Consider the following 16,459-nt stretch of genomic DNA (forward strand, 5'->3'; position numbering starts at 1 on the left):
TAGTGTTATGAGCTAAAGAAAGACACATAGTGTTCATTAAATTTGATAAGGTGACACGAATTGTACATATCAACGTCAAGAACGCTAAATATAAACTAAATGCAAATTGAAGTAACTACCATAATTTATATCCTATCAGCTCATCAAACATTTTAGAAATGGTTTATTTTTACTTAAACCTTTATTGAAATTCCAAAGTTTATTTAAAATAATTAATTAACGACATTTTCAATAACAAAGCAAAAAATTATTTGAATCCCTAATTACTTCACGGATTGAGTAGTTTATATTTATTTGAAGTTCTTGGTTTTTAGCAGAAGATGGCACTCTTGCTCTGCTTTTCACCGTCTTCCTTGTCCATTGGTCAAATAAATGACACTGGTATTTTTTGTCAACAAAACGTCAAATTTTTTTTATTCGCGTTCGAACTCTGAGCGAGTGGGGATCGTGGCTTTGTCCTTTCTTCAATTCCTTAATTAATTATTTAAAAAAATGTTAATAATGAATCGGTTTGGACCGTAAAAGTGATCAAACATCGACGGAATAGTTGCGTTTGAAATGCGCCATGGCGGTGATAGTTCCGAGCATAAACGGCCACATCCAAAACCATCTGACCAGGTCTTTGGAACGTATTTTAGAAGAGGCCAACCTAAGCGGCGAACTAAAATTGAGCAACAGGAAGTTAAAGGATTTCCCGAAGGCAAAAGACAAATATAATTTAAGTGATACTGTTGTAGCAGGTGAGTGATTGGTTGTTGGTTTTTTGAGGTATTGAATCTTTAGACAGAAAGAATATGGATCCAGATGTGATTTGTAGTATTATACGCCAAAACATAAATCAACTAATGTGTATCAAGTTGGAGAAGGTAATTACAATGAAGTCGAAGGGGTGAAAGAGTTGTTTGAAGAATCTTGATTGTCTGTCAACTCTTTGAACCTGCATATTTTGATGTCTATTGCTTCTATTCTGCATTATAAATGTCTTTAAGGTGGTTTTCTAAGAGATTTGTTAATACCTGTACCCAAAATTTTTCACAATTGTTTTTACTCTATCAAAAAACGTATTTAATGCCAATAGCATAAACGCCCTAAAGTTGGCCCAGGTTATGTTTGGAAGGGAGCATGTGTTCATATTGATCTCAGCTCCCCTAATCCAAAACACTACATGGCAAGGAAAAGTCTAATCAGACCCTTTTTCATGAAATCGCCATATAAACATAGGAGGGTTCTGCCCTAAATGCATTTGATGTTCAGTAGTCCGAAAACGTTTTTAAAACATTTTGGCTGGTTTGAGTGAGAGCTACTAACATTTTAGACATAGCTACCCTCATGTAAACCCAAGTATGTTAAAGTGTGGGCATTCAATACATAACAATATTTTATAGTGGTGTGTTGCAATAATACATAATTACCAACACTGGCATAGCCGCATATAATAAGTAACCATAACCACTTTTAATCTCCCCTCATTCCTAGCATAAATAAGTTATGAGGTAATATTGTTTCATTGCTTAATAATATTCACGTATCTGCACCACAATAAGAGTTTTGGACTACGAGGATTTGCATTAGTTCAATATTTTGCTCACAACAAACCCCATTGCATATAAAAATTAATATATTGGAAAGGTCAAAAGTTCGTTAAAGGCTTTTATCCGCTGGCATTGACCTTTGAGACCTTCTATAGGATTCCCATTAAAGTGACCCGTCACCTTTGGTGTTAATGGCAACAGGAAATAGAACTCTAATACGGTAGAAGCCGGGGTATAACTGGAAATTATGTCTGGATAATTATTACCTTTTATTGCAACATTTGTGACAAAGGCAAATACCTACAACCCGTTGAAAAATATGAGATTACAGCTTCCAAGACTGGTTTATTTTAGTGCTGTATTGACTTAAAAAGTTGCTTCAGTCCAACTTTTTCAGTATTTTCATTAAGTCTGCAGGTCTCTTGTGAAATTGATTTTTTTGTAAACTTAATGGAAGAGCAAAGCATGCTAAGACATTTTATAGCTTACGAGGGATTAACGTTTTTAACACAATGTGTCTCGTGCATTTGGCTGCAATAAGGCACACGCTCACATCAAGATAAACCTGTCAGGTAACTAAACTGTTAACTTAGGGCGTGCCTTAGTTATCCTCCATACATATTCATATCTCAGTCGTGTATGTTTGCGTTAAGCTTAGCTGTAGAGGAATTCTAGGTAAATGTTTGGAGAAGAAATGGATTAATAAAAAGAACCTGCAGGATCTAAAGTGACCTTCACACCAAAACATATATGTATTTCTTAGGATAAAAGGCCATCAGACTTCATTTCTTTTTCAACCGTCTTTTCACCTGTCTCAAGATCGAACTTCTGTTCCTCGGCAATGTGTTTAGGGTCGAACGGATATCCGTTCTTAATACCTTATAGGTTCTTAATTTTTTTGGCAGGTGATCTTTGGACGAAAAAAAAGTCCTGTTAAGTTTGTCAATCATAAATATGAGAAATGCGGTTCAAGGAAAGTTGATCCACAAAGGCGTTTTTATTGCGCTTTTTTGACGACTTAATGGCTATGACTAAAGAAACTTTATAATTTTATGGTTTTAAAGTCATTAAATTTGATGATGATATTATCCACTTATTTTAAGAATCGAAATCTTAGAACTGAAATGGAGGTTCGACGTAGAAACGTTTCCAAACACGTAAAAATTTTCAGAAAATGCATTCGTTATGAAACCCAACAAATGGAAAAAGTCCCAAACTATCTCTTTGAATGTACGTTTTCCACCGCTTTTTACATATACTTTGGACAATAGGACTCAATCTTAATCCCTGCTTAGGGTTTAAGCATCCTCTTCTCGTACTTGCTCTCAAAACAAGACAGAGTCTATAATGTAGATGGCAACTGCATTCAGTGCCTGCTTAACTATTTAGGGTAGTAGGGTCAATGTCGAGCTTTCGCCTTTATCTGAGCTCATATATTAAACAAAAATGAAGGTATGATTAGGGGTAGATAATCCTCAATATAATGTGGCGATATTTGTATAATTGTGGCAAAGATTTCATTTAATGATAAAAAATTTCTGGAAAGTTGTGGGGATTTCTTTATTCTCTATTTACTTCTGGAGAGTATTGGGAACAAAAACTTCCAAGACATCATTAAATTAGATCTGTTATCTATAGGATTGATCAAGAATTTGTAAAAATTTGGAAGTTCATTAGGAGACTTCTGAGGTAAGAGTTTTTATTGTAAAGACACTCTTTGAGGTTTGTGGACTTTCAAAAATTTATGTATAATTAGAATAGTAACTTTTTAATGTTTAGGAATCAAATGAGTTTAGACCTCAATCCAGAGTTGCTGTCTTATGTTTAGATATTATACCTATTAAGTATTTACGGAAACCTGAAACAATTGAGGGAAGATATTTAGCCCTCGCACCTGAGGGCTTTTTCGTTCAGATGATCGTGAAGTTCAGACCATTGCCAAGACTACAGGCTAAGCCTGGTCTACGAAGAAGATTATTTTGTTGCGTATATAAAGAAACATATTCAGTTCGAAAAAGTACGCGCCAGGGCGTTATCTGGCACCCCTCGAATGAAGATAGTTAATTTTTGCGAGTTAAAACGTTCAAAATCTTATTAAGTAATTTAACGATGGCTCTTCAAAGCGCAGACCATTTTATAGGAAAGTGCCTCAAAGAGGATTGAATAACTCGAGTAACAAACTATTATTCAGGTTGTATAAAGCCCAACATCAGCCTAACTAATAAAGCTGGCTAAACAAAGTGTGTCTGTGTGTGGCCTAATCATCTCATTCGTACCAAATCAAAGCAACTAAAACTGAAAGACGACTTTAAAGCTCGATTGAATTAAACATTCTAACATGTGGTCACGGATAATATTATACGTGGTGTGACGCAATTCTGTCACGTAAAGAGGACTGTATACTTGGCTGCAATGGAAAAGATCTGTAGGGGATATAGGATTACTCAGTAATGAGCAAGAAAATCAAGCTTTTAATTCCAACGAATTTAGCAATACGTCTGTAGATAGATTTATCTGGGTGCGGTATTTATATTTTTATTGGAAAGTTGTATGTGTAAGCGTTGATAACAGGTAGGTATACTACCGGGTAATTACGTACTTCTCTTATCATAATGCATACTTCCTGTTTAGCGACTGAAACAAACTGTATTGATCTAATTTTTGCCCTATTGGAAACAACTTATTTGCATTCCGTCTGGATTCAGTGGATTCCACTCCTCTTCGCGTGTCAAACAAACATCCATTTTTATGCCATGTTTCGCGTGCCAGACTTAATTGCCCCGAATACAATTAATAAAGCTACAGTCACAACCTCTCCAACTACACACATTTTTATAGCTTATTTTTGCACCCTTCAAGCCACATCTGTGCAGGGCAGATTATCCAATCGATAGTCAACCCCCATATTAACTCTCAACACCCTCTGCAAGTTTAACGCATTAATATTTCTCTTAAGGCTAAAAATAAGCCTCAGGTCATCCAACCCCTTGAAAGTAACGTGTGCCAGGTTGTAAATTGGGATCTTGAGTTCAATAAAAATTTGTAAACTATTTCGAACCGTTGATTGATGGCAGGCTTATGAGCGGTGTTTAACTGGATGATGGTAAAAGTGGGACCTGAAGTAGAGAAAGAATTTGTCTAATGGTTTACTCAGTTGTTGCCAAGAAATAGAAGATATGTGGAAAGTGGTCAAAGGTTAATGGAGGAGTTCTCGAGTTTAAAATTGCGTCCATCCCCCAAATTTGCTTAGAAAATTGTTTTAGTATGTAATTGAGGTCTCAAACTTATTGTCTAATTTTTGGTTTAAGTAGCAATTTCTATCAATTTCTCTGTGCTCACCAATACAGAAGTACTTTATGTAGTGATAGAGATTTTTATTCCGTGGGAAAGCGTCCTAACCCACCTTTATCGCCCACCAAAGATCTAAAGAGCAGCGAAGGAGAAACGCCTTAATAATTACTGTCCTGTCATTAAATAGGCAAATGCATCGTTTCCTTACATAAACAATGGTCTTGTGTATGGGAAACAATGATGTTCTTGTACTCCTCGTTACTGTAAATCTGTGTCCGCTTTGGAGTTAGATTTGACAAAAATATCCATGCCGTCGTTGATAAATCGTTTATTTGAATTATCAGGAAGTCTATAGTTTTAATTTTCCAATACCAATTTCAGGGGCATTAAACCTATGAAAAAGCAGTTTTCTTGAGGAAAAGGGGGCCGGCTATTAATAAAACCAGGACCAAAGGCCGTTAAATGTACTCGATTGCTATTGTTTGAGTGCAAAAGCCAGAAACGGCCTTTTGCAGGTATATTTATAGCTGTCAGGTGCAGCCAGGCATTAAATTAGGTAAAAAACGAAACGCCTCTCCGAAGCAAGTCATTAGATTTTAATCCATTAAGGCTCAAAAACTTTTGTTACCCATATCAGCAAAGTCGAGTCTAAGTATACGACCACTGTTCATAGTTGGCAAAGAATTGTTTATTTTGCCAATCTATCCATTCATTGTTCAAATATTTATTTCTTGTCTTTCGAGTGTCAACCGCGTTAGGTCATTCGCAGGATTTTAGTTATTTGTGCTTACAAATTATAAAATCAGAAAATCATTCGCCATTTTATGAAGAAATCTATTAAGGTTTTGCCGAGGGTTGTCTTTGATAAAGAATTAGAGGTGCAAACGACGCTGTGGTGATAAAATGGCAGTAGTATTCCATGTATCTATCATTATGCAATATTTTAAAAACAGTCCTATTTTCTACATATCGATAGAGTGAAAACGAAAATAAAAAAGTTATTTTGGGATTTTAAGTCATTTTTTTAAGCGTTCTTTTGTTTCTTCTATTCTTCTTTGTCTACATCTTATGTAGCCAAAGACGCACTCATGCAACATGCCACAACTACTAAGAAATTTCTAGACATCATTTTTGGTGATTTGCCTGCAAACTTGAGTATGAAAGTTATAAATAGCCCGGTGCCTTAAGCCTAATTGAAATTCTTCCCGCGTCTGTCGAGGGGATATACAAGCAATATTTGCATACTACTTTAAATATAAAATCCATTGTTCTGTCTATTCAATACTGCAACGGATATAGGAGATTGTTTTTAATGGGTCGGTTGCGTGCAGACTGTGTAGAGGATGTCCAAATTTCAGTATTATTCATTAAGACAGAGGGCAGGAAGCCTTAAATTCGACAAAATGAGTTTTGCCCCTTGATTTCACCTTATTCTCCATGTGGAGTTGTTCATGAGGGTATATCTATCAATTTTACACATACACATATTGTATTAGTGTGGGTTTGCTATTAGTATTTCAAATAATGTTCTTTGATATTAGCGATTCAACTTTTTCAAAAAAATTCAACCATTCGACGTATTCGAGCGATCCTTTATCCACCAACAAATTATAATTTTTATTTGAAGTTATCTCTCAGGAACTTAGCAGTCATGGGCCCATGTTAATATTAATTTTTTTATTTTAAACTTCTTCACGAATTCACCCCTTAAAGTTTATTTACATACTCGCATGTATATTTTATACTGGCATCGATGGCTTTCACCGTCTATCTGACACTGGGCCGGAAATAACTACTTCTGCAATTTAAACACCGATTTTATAGCATCCAATTAAACGTAGAAAGTCATTTTTAATTATTTCTATTGCAGATCTCTCTAAGAATCGCTTCAGTGAGCTTCCAGAAGAGGTGACGAACTTTCATTTTCTGGAACGACTACAGTGCTACCACAACGCCATCCGATTCATCCCAGATTCAGTTTGCAGTTTACAATGTCTCAATTTCTTGGATCTGAGTCGCAACCAGCTTACCACCCTTCCAAGGGAAATCTGCTTGCTTCCTATTCAGGTTAGTACTGCAATACCCTGTATATTGGCGCCGATTGAAAATGGTTTCTAGCGGAAGTTCGTTCATCATTCATAACATAAAAATGTGTCCCCAATAAATAGCGAATGTCCCAAGGTTGTTGCTCGCTAACTGCATTTTAAAATCCGACAAACGCGTAGGTTTATTTTATAAATATCGGCATCAATTGTAACTATAAATTATTATTATAATATGGGAAAGAGTGTTTTGATTTGCCGCTTCATAAATAATACATGATGGCTGATTTTCGTGTTGGGTAACTGTAAAGGTTAAACTTCCACAGGGGGCTAGATTTATTGTAACTGACCTTTTACAGGTTGCATCTACAAATTTACTGTTTGTTTAAGTCAGTTTAAGTCTTTGGTTTATGATGTATGTATATATATGTAGATACTTCATCACATAACTCGTAACACTTTGTATTTCTTCGTATTCCAGACGATAATAATGACCTCATGGTTTTTTTAAGGATGTGACATGATCTACTTAAGTTGCTGTATTAAATTTGAGAAATAATTTACAATCACAGTAGTAGCATCAACCAGTTAGGAGATATGAGATAAAAGTATACTTATCCAGCTGCGTGACATTCTTTCTCGTTTGTTCACATATATTTATCATGCTTATTTGCTTTCAACTAGTTTAAAAAAGAGAGTTATATATATGCTCTGAATGTTTTATCCATCGAGAGTCTTTGTGAAAACCACCAAAATGTTTGAGGTGAAGAATCAGAAAAGCATTCTCTAAGCAAACTGAAGAAAGTTTTCTATAAAATGTAATCCATAGAGTAACCACCATAAACACTTTTAAACAGCTTTATCTTTCAATTAATCTAAAAAATTTTTTGTTAATTTTCAGATTTTATTAGTATCGAACAATCGCCTCTCTTCCCTGCCGGATGACCTCTACAAAATGTCCAATCTCACCGAACTAGACGCTTCGTGTAATCAAATAACCCATTTTCCTCCTCGAATGGGAGACCTCAAATCCCTCCAGTCCCTGGTTTTGCGAAGCAACCTCCTGTTGGCAGTGCCAATTGAAGTTACGTACTTAAGACTGATGAGGCTGGACCTCAGGGCGAATCGCATTGGTTCTCTACCCATTGAAATCAGGGAGATGGATAGTTTGATCGATCTCCTGGTGGAAGAAAATCCTTTAACTAGTCCTCCTGCGAGTGTAAGTCTATTTTTTTATTGTATGGAAAAGATGGTTTTATTCTTGATGGATGTAGTTATGCAAGAGAGGGAGGGTACACATTTTCAAGTATTTGGAAACTGAGGCCTTGAAGAGTGGCTGCAAGACTGGGGGTGGTACGTTGAGCAGGCGATCGAGAAAGGGTGGTGCGGGTTCCCCGGGGCCGGCTCATTTAGCCAGCAGACTGAAGCAAAAACGACAAAACGTAGATAGTGGATATAGTACTAGTAGCGATGGGTGCGAGAAGAGGTGGTCTCAGGAGATTACAGGCAAGTTTATTTCTTTTGCGTGAAAATACGAATGAAAGTCACTTTTTCTGTTCAGGAGACGAAAAACCTTGGCCTACCACACCCATTCTAGGTAGAATTGCGGACCAAATCGGGCCCAAATCAGCAATTTCGACTCCATCCACAATATCCCCTGCACCACCTGAGATTGTCGAAGAAGATTTCTCGAAAAACGAATTGGATGGACAACGAAATATCAGAGACTATCATAGGTATGTTTTAATTCTAGGCAGAAGCTTTTTGTCGAATTTTTGTCATGCTTTGTTTTGTGTCTATTTAACCTTTTTACACATGATACGTTTTTTTTTTATCGATTTACAGTGTTCGTCTTAGTCCTTGCACTGATCCAATCCCTAACGGAAATATGAGTGAAGTCAAAATTCAAACTTATAGGTAAGTCCTTTTGAAATTACTAACTATCTTCACTAATAAAAAAAAAATCAGAGAGTATAAAGAAGCTTTACGCCAACAAAGAGCTCATGACGTACCTTCGATATACCGTACTAAAGACCAGGATGATCAAAACTACACTAAAACAGAGCCCAATACCCCCACGCATCATCCCTTACCGAGCATGGCCTCCTCGAAATCGGACCCCACACCCTTAAACTCGGCTTTTGGTAGTCCGAAACACGTGTTTGATGACACACCCAATACTAGGAAACCAGTGCAGAAAGTTCCCCCTTCGAGAAATACCAGTTTTTCCCCCACAGGACATGGCTACACCAATGGAAATAGTTTGGATGCTAACAAAACACGCCTGATGGATGGTTATGTGAAACCTAGATCACCGGTTAAGGGCTCTACGGGAATCATGACGCATGATAATGTGCCAATTAGCAGCAGTAGTTCGCCTGTGATTATGAATGGTAAGTGTTATGAAGTTTGTTGATTAAAACCGGTTTTCCAGCATAAAAATTATTTTTTATGAACTGAAAACTGCTTATCTGGACAGTAATGAACAACCATCTTGCTTTTATTAAATAAAAAGAACAATAACCAATTAATAATTACATACTGTTTTGATTAGTTTCAACACGGATTCGATTTATAGTATCCCTGATTGAACCAGAAATCTTGAATATGTCACAAAAGAGTCGATAAAAAAAACTTCGTCCAACCAAAACATTCAAGAAGCACGAAATAAAATTGCATGTGGTTCATGAAGTCTTTGATTTTTCATTTCACCGTTTCTGTTGCAATTGTGGAGTGCTGTAATTAAATAACCTGGACTTTAAAGGTAAAAACAGTAGCCCGAAGTTATCGCCTTGTCTGTATACGAGTATATCAACAACCCCTAAAGGTGGAAATGGAATGAAAAGTCAGCGTAACATTAGTTGGAATTCTACCACTGCCGGATCAGGGGAGAAAATGACTTTTACAATGAGAAGGGAAATCGACAAGGCTAGGGAGGAGACCGATTTAATTAATCAACTTCGAAATGTAATATATTTCGATTGGCTATTTTTCCTATGATCTGATGTTGATTTTTCTTTGTAGATAATAGAAAGCAGACTGAAAATGGCGCTTCCAGAGGACTTAGCAGCAGCTCTTACAGATGGGGTAGTTTTGTGTCATTTGGCCAACCACATTAAACCCAGATCAGTGGCGAGTATTCACGTACCTTCACCTGCAGTTGTAAGTAAATTTTTAAATAAAATTCAGATAATTTGAAAAATCATTTTCAGCCTAAACTGACCATGGCAAGATGTCGAAGAAACGTAGACAATTTCATAGACGCCTGCAGGAAGATTGGAGTGGATGAGGTGAGTTTTTCACTTAAGTGTGCAAATTTTAAAGTATTTTTTACGTGCGATTTTAGTGCGTTTAGTACCCGGATTTGTGCGCCATTAGCTTTTAAAATATTGCATATCCAGTAGATTAACTCTTATTGGTTGTCTGTGTCGGTAGGCAAACGCTGCAAAGATTTTGCCATTAACCCAGTTTGCATGCTCTTTTATTCAGTTTACTAACAACAGTTTTCCGTTGTTTACTAACAATTTAAACCTTAGCTGCTCTTGCTTTATAGACGATGGAATACTCTCATATTTCTCTTCACTGAAAGAGATCAAGAAAGCGACAAAACCATAAAACAAATCTCCTTCATGGTTCGGCAAACAAACACAAAACTCTACTAATAAACACTCATTTTCCTACAGAACTGTTCTAATCTCAGTACCTTACAGGATCAATTCGTGCATTTTGACCCGGCCTTCTTAAGTTCATTTCACCCCTTTTATAACATTTTCCGAAAGATCTTTTTAGCGTTGCACCCTACCCGAACACTGACAAACAGTAAGAGTGAGACTGTGGTTGGTTGCAGGGCCGGCTCTGCAATGCTTTGGACGTCACGGAGGGCCTAAATGGCCGTGGCTTGCCTCGCGTGCTGGACACCCTTGAGGAGCTTTGCAGGCTGCAAGAACCGCTTCCAAAAGACAATGAAGATACGGAAGATGATGCGGGATTCGTGAGACAACCACCCATGTGGTGGGATACCATTCTCTCACTCATACTGCTGTCGGTGTTCGCGAGTACTGTCGCGTTTTTGGTCACTTTTCCACCTCCGAATTATAATTATAAAAATTAAAATAAATTTTCCGGGAGATTTTTTAACTTGATTTCTTCAAAAGTCCTGGAGGATAATTACAAGGAAAGCACAGTGGATCGAGGTATTGAGTTTTAAAAATGGAATGAATTTTTTAAATATTTTTTTAATCCTTGACACAATAGTAGAGGAGCACGGTAAGTGAATTTTTTTTTGGAAAAATTGGTTCTACTGAACTATAACTTGATTATTGAGTACAAAAGAAATCAACCAATTAAATTTGATTATTCAGAGAAAGGGTTTTATAAAGCAAGTGCACTTACGTCTCTGCATGGACTTATTGTAAAGTTTTCCTGTCCAAAAATAGGTAAGTTTTTTGTCTATATACCGCCTGAAACCAAATTTAATTTTTTAGTTAATTTTCCAGTTAACTGTTTTATTTTGTGACTGCTCAATTATAACTCATAGAATGGCTACAAGGCAGGTTTGGTAGCAAATGTCAATTTTGTAATTTTATTACTTCATGTTTATTGCATATAGTCTTGCATAAATGCAAAAAATTCCAAGTTTAAACTCTTCCATTACATTGTACTCAATTTTCGTGCACTAAAACGTAAATTTTTCATAGAGATTTATGTTTTTGATTAAAAAAAACTTGTTTTTTTTTTTGTAAGGCTCGTTTGTTGATTTGTTTTTATTTCTTGCTCTCAGGTCAAGACCTATATCATTCATTTATTAATTATTTTAGACTATTAAATGAAGAAACCCTTGTTTATCTCTTTAAACAAGGACGATCCACTGTGGAGCCTTAAAATCCTTATTTTACCATTGCATTTCACGTTATCCTCCCAATAACTTTAATTGTATAAATCCAGAGCATGTCCATCTTTTTTAAAGAATAACCATAAAGTAAGACGGAGATACTCTAGATTGTCTTGAAAAACAAATTATGCCACTTGCCTGCAAATTATCGCAAATCTGCATAGTGGCAAAAATTTTCGAAAACCTTGGTCAAAAACAACAGTTTTATTCGAATTCGTGCATTCCTTTATATCAGGTATGGAGATACCAAAAATTTGTGATTTTTCTTTGCTTTACATACCTATAAATTGAACCAGTGCCTGAAACTTTAGGTGTAGTAGTAGCGGGATGTTTTAACAATTTAGAGCTTTTAGGTGCTAACTACTAAAGCTTTATTCAGATGAAATTTAATATATATTTTGTACTAGGTAAGTTTTAAGGTTGAATAATAAGCAGCAGTGCCTATAAAGTTGGTTTTGGTAGTATTCTGTAGAGATTGTATAATGGTGATAAGCTTACTGCTAAGAGGTTGTTGATAATTACTTAACATTTTTGTTGGAAAATTGTGTTCAAATCATTCTCAGGATCTGTTGCCATATGGTTGGCAGGGTTACTTTACAGAACAGTATTTCGGCGTTTTAATTCATCTGCGCTCAAGTAATTAAGTTAAAGTAGGTTCGATTTAATTATGTTGCAAATTTCGGCTATGTATGTGCACCCTTTCCTGTTTTGTAGGACCAGCGTATGCTTTTTTTGTATAATACACATCACGTATAACACTTCATGTTATGTTCTTATATGTGGCAATTGCCCTAGGAATTGGGCAGTTATTTTTACGTCTTTCTAGTCATATTTTTAAGACTTAATTAACCGCGTTTCCTATGAAGGTTTTTAGGCCTTTCCCGGCAGTTTAATTTCAACGTTATACCAGACAAAATTGACTAAACAAAAACCTTAGAAAGGTTACACTTTCCTAAAATGATATGTTTATGTAAACATTTATGCCCGTATGAACTATATGTATACATACTATATATTCACGCAAATCTGTGACCGGGAGGCGCCTTCTAATATGTCCAGTATTATAGCGACAATGAAGACTGCTGTCTGTATTCCACTAACATTTCTTTTATGTTCTCAGTTACCTGAATTTTACTGTTAAGTCACTATGGAAATTATCATTTTAAGACCCATTTACAATCGTTGAGGTAGACTTAAGCTTACTTTAGTACTTGTCAGGCTTGAGTTCTATAAAAAGAGTCAAGCGCTTCTTTTCAATAAAACCTTCATAATTCTATGACAAAAGCCTTTCTATGAGAAAACCCTTAAGCAATAAATTACACTGAATCAAAAACAAGTAGAAAAATTTATTTGTAGCTATATCATTGTCATTTATATTAATTATTTTAAATATTATCACAGATGTTAGCTGGAATCAGTAAAATTACGGCATACAGCTTTAAAATCCTGGATAAAGGTCCCGATATTGGGGTGAAACACTATATTGTTATGTCCGAATCCATAATCGCTTGAAATCCCGTGAAACACTAAATCTCCTTGTTCAGCCTGGCGGCTTTCTTTAACGATGTTAGCGAGATTTTCTCCCAAAAAATACGGTATCACATAATCGTCCTCTGCATGTAAAATCATTATTGGACAATCAATCGGAATTACATTGTCTTTTGAGCGAAAGTGGAATCCGTTCTCTTCTAGAGGTGCTAAAATCGTGTGATCGAAATATACCAACCAGCTGAATATTTTTCCTAGAACAATATTCACCAGCACATCCTTAATAGAAGTAAACGGAGATTCGAGCACTAATCCTTTGGGTACCTCTGAGCGTAGCTCTTTGATTAACCTGACAGTGTGGGCACTCAAAGCACTGCCTAAAGAATGTCCCCAATAATAAAAATCACTCGAAGGGTTGATTGATCTGACCCAATCGTAGATTTGAATATGATCATGTACAATTCCATCTTCACCCACGCGCACATTTTTGCCCGAATCGCCATATCCTCGATGATCTACAGCGACGATCAAAAAGTGTTTGCGCAGCACTCTATATTGGTCCAAGGCTTTGGCTCTATTGCACAAAACTCCATGGAAGTACAAAAGTATATCTCTTTGAGTGGTCTCAAGAATTTCTGTTACGTTGTTAGAAGTAATGTTGTTGATGTCGTCTTCGTGGAGAACTAGCCATGCCCCAATGGAAGTGCTGATACTATTGTCATAGTAATCTTTTGTGGTGAGATGAAAGTTGTGAACTCCTTCAATGCCGAAAGTTTCAGGGTGATCGAAATCTGCATTTCTGGGAGAGTCAATGGGGAAAAATACCATGAAGATCTGGAAGTTGAGGGAGAACATGAAGGAGACTGGTATTATCACCCAGATCAATATGAAGACCAGGAACACGATAATTATAACAATGAGGAAGGCCACTTTTGAGATATTTCTAGAGATTCTTTTTTGGATGTTGCGTCTTTCAGTTTCTCCACCAGATAAGGATTGTGTTGAGTTTGCTCTCTATAGAAGATAAATTATTTTTAAGTGCCTACATTTAAAATATGAATGTATTATTAATGTTTACCATTTGTGAAGTTACTTGAATCATTTTTCCATACGCTAAATTCACAGGCATTCAACAATACTATTGTATTCCCGCACTTTTATGGTAATTCATCATAAAACTTGCGACAAACGCTTTTTCCGAACTTGCTTTGAGAAATGGTCGGTGAATGAATCGGAGTCGTAATTAATATCTCAAGTATTTGCCAAAGATTAACTTTTCGCGTTAAGATAACCGATAATGTTAGGAATTGTAAATAAGATTTCATATACAGAGTAATGCTCGTTTTTAGAATTGACGAGAAATAATATTTGGGTTAAATATTTAGCTAAGACTTCAGTTCTGGAAAGTGTTCTAAGTCAAAAGAAAACCGGGTTTAAATTAGGACGTTTTTGGAAAAATGTTTTGTGCTTAATCCGACTCACATTGAAAGTTCAATTGGAATTAACACTAAAAGCTTTGGCATACACTTCATATTACAAGCCAATGTTATGTAGACTCAACAATCACCTGACATAATTCTGACTAAGCAAATAAACATTCACTAAAAACAATTAGAGGAGTGACGAACTATCTCTTGGAGTTTCTGTAACTTTCTAGAGTTAGTCTCTGTCAATATATCAACAAAAATCATCTCCAGGTCTGCAATTCACCCTCACAATGACTGAAAGTTTATAGAAAACATTGAAACATGTAGATGTAACCAAATAAAATGTTTCTATTTTAGAATCTCGTATGCTGTTCCGCTGACGTCCTAGAAGGTAAAGGAATCGTCCAAGTGGCCATCACCGTCACCGAACTGCTCAGGTATCACTCTCCCCGATCTCCCCTGCATGGAAATTCCGTCTCCACTGTGGTTTAGTTTCACAACTCAGTCTGTTGTATACAGGGTGACCTGGATCCGTCACCTTTATAGATCAAAATGATTTAAATCAAATATGTAAATTTACCAACATATCTGTGCGGAACCGTCTGTACAAACGTTCGTAGTTATCTTTACCTAATTAGTTGTTAGACAGCGTGACAATAAACGCAAAAAAACGACACGTGGTAGTTACTCTTGCGTTAAGAGCTCAATAAGTTTAGTTTAAAACACTTCCAAGGACGATTATCAGCTTCAGTTTTCGTTTGACTTAACTGGAAAGGTGCCAAAGATTACTTATACTTACATAATAATAGTGAATTCCTATATATGCAAGCGTAGTAAAACTGGAAGTTATTAAAAAAATTTAGTTTAATGGAACCAAACTCGAAAAACTAACGAACAAATTTAAAGACTGGCTACTTACTTATCGAATACCAATCGAAAGGTTTTGAACCGGATTGTAATTCGTTTGTGATACGTCAAACTCGTGTTTTGTGATCTTCTCGTGTTAGTCTTAAGACGACTTTTCTAAACAACGTTCATTCTTATCTATTTAAGTAGGAAAAACGTTTGTTTCCGTACTTTGATTTAGTTTTAAGTTGTTTCTAAAATGTCGAAATTAGATTTTGTGCATTTTCATCTTTAAACTCTTTTGAAATTGTATTATAGGGTGTCCTTAGAGAAAAATTGAAAAACATCGTAATGGTGGATCCTCATGAGGATAAAATAAATCTATCGATGGAAAATGTCTATTTAACAGTTGAGGTTTTTTTGACACCAATGGAATGACTAGTTGTCAATAGTTGTTACCATTGTGAGAATCCACCATGAAAGTTTTTTTTTGAGACGCCTTGTCCATTTTTTTAATTGTAACTAAAATTGTACGACTTAAATTTAAAATAACGTATAATATTAACATTGTTTTTTTCTTTTACTTGTCACAATATATTATGTAAATTTGGAGTTTATTTATACCGGTCTAGTCAATACAACATTCATTTTTTAAGTAATTGTTTTATTTTTAAGATGGTAAAATATTGATTATTGAAGAAATTCCCATAAGTAGTCTTCCATTCAGTAAATGAATAGTTTGAAGAAACTCCAGATTGCGTTGCAATCACAAATTACTGCAGAAACACAAGCTGAAGCTCCTGTACGCGGCACAGCTCTTCCAGAAGAGAAAACATCCTGTTCCGAAATCAAACGGGTTAAATTTCCACTGCCAAATGGAAGGGTTTCGATTATGTGCGGCCAAAATTTCGACAAATGTCCCAATTGTTACACAACTTATTT

At 35.8% G+C, this 16,459-nt stretch overlaps 2 protein-coding genes across 3 annotated transcripts; one reads left to right on the plus strand and one right to left on the minus strand.

Moving 5' to 3' along the window:
* The first annotated feature begins 401 nt into the window (after nucleotides 1–401).
* Lrch (Leucine-rich-repeats and calponin homology domain protein) lies at nucleotides 402–16,172 on the plus strand. 2 transcript variants are annotated; one of them, XM_066291799.1, is made up of 11 exons: nucleotides 402–740; nucleotides 6,694–6,890; nucleotides 7,767–8,084; nucleotides 8,140–8,371; nucleotides 8,427–8,601; nucleotides 8,711–8,782; nucleotides 8,834–9,258; nucleotides 9,630–9,832; nucleotides 9,890–10,027; nucleotides 10,078–10,155; nucleotides 10,713–13,040. In XM_066291799.1, exons 1-11 carry the CDS (start codon nucleotides 566–568, stop codon nucleotides 10,974–10,976), a joined length of 2,277 nt encoding a protein of 758 aa, XP_066147896.1. In that variant the 5' UTR covers nucleotides 402–565; the 3' UTR covers nucleotides 10,977–13,040. The 2 variants fall into 2 exon arrangements, with proteins under 2 accessions (XP_066147896.1, XP_066147903.1); XM_066291806.1 differs by lacking the exon at nucleotides 10,713–13,040 and adding an exon at nucleotides 15,029–16,172 and having other exon boundaries at nucleotides 403–740.
* Nucleotides 13,083–15,032, minus strand: LOC136344395 (lysophosphatidylserine lipase ABHD12-like). The gene is made up of 2 exons (XM_066291817.1): nucleotides 14,323–15,032; nucleotides 13,083–14,258 (listed from the first exon to the last, which is right to left on the minus strand). The coding sequence occupies exons 1-2, from the start codon at nucleotides 14,371–14,373 to the stop codon at nucleotides 13,161–13,163; spliced, it is 1,149 nt and encodes a 382-aa protein (XP_066147914.1). The 5' UTR covers nucleotides 14,374–15,032; the 3' UTR covers nucleotides 13,083–13,160.
* Nucleotides 16,173–16,459: the final 287 nt, after the last annotated feature.

The sequence above is a fragment of the Euwallacea fornicatus genome, chromosome 2, assembly GCF_040115645.1.
Source record: "Euwallacea fornicatus isolate EFF26 chromosome 2, ASM4011564v1, whole genome shotgun sequence".
NCBI classification, from domain to species: domain Eukaryota; kingdom Metazoa; phylum Arthropoda; class Insecta; order Coleoptera; family Curculionidae; genus Euwallacea; species Euwallacea fornicatus.

What these genes read in the sequence shown, in the direction of transcription:
- Lrch (XM_066291799.1), top strand. Translation starts at nt 566, where the DNA reads ATGGCGGTGATAGTTCCGAGCATAAACGGCCACATCCAAAACCATCTG. An exon ending in ACGTACCTTCACCTGCAGTT is followed by an intron (nt 10,028 to 10,077) that starts GTAAGTAAATTT and finishes AATCATTTTCAG; the next exon opens with CCTAAACTGACCATGGCAAG. An exon ending in GGAAGATTGGAGTGGATGAG is followed by an intron (nt 10,156 to 10,712) that starts GTGAGTTTTTCA and finishes GGTTGGTTGCAG; the next exon opens with GGCCGGCTCTGCAATGCTTT.
- LOC136344395 (XM_066291817.1), bottom strand. Translation starts at nt 14,373, where the DNA reads ATGCCTGTGAATTTAGCGTATGGAAAAATGATTCAAGTAACTTCACAA. An exon ending in TTCAAGTAACTTCACAAATG is followed by an intron (nt 14,259 to 14,322) that starts GTAAACATTAAT and finishes TATCTTCTATAG; the next exon opens with AGAGCAAACTCAACACAATC.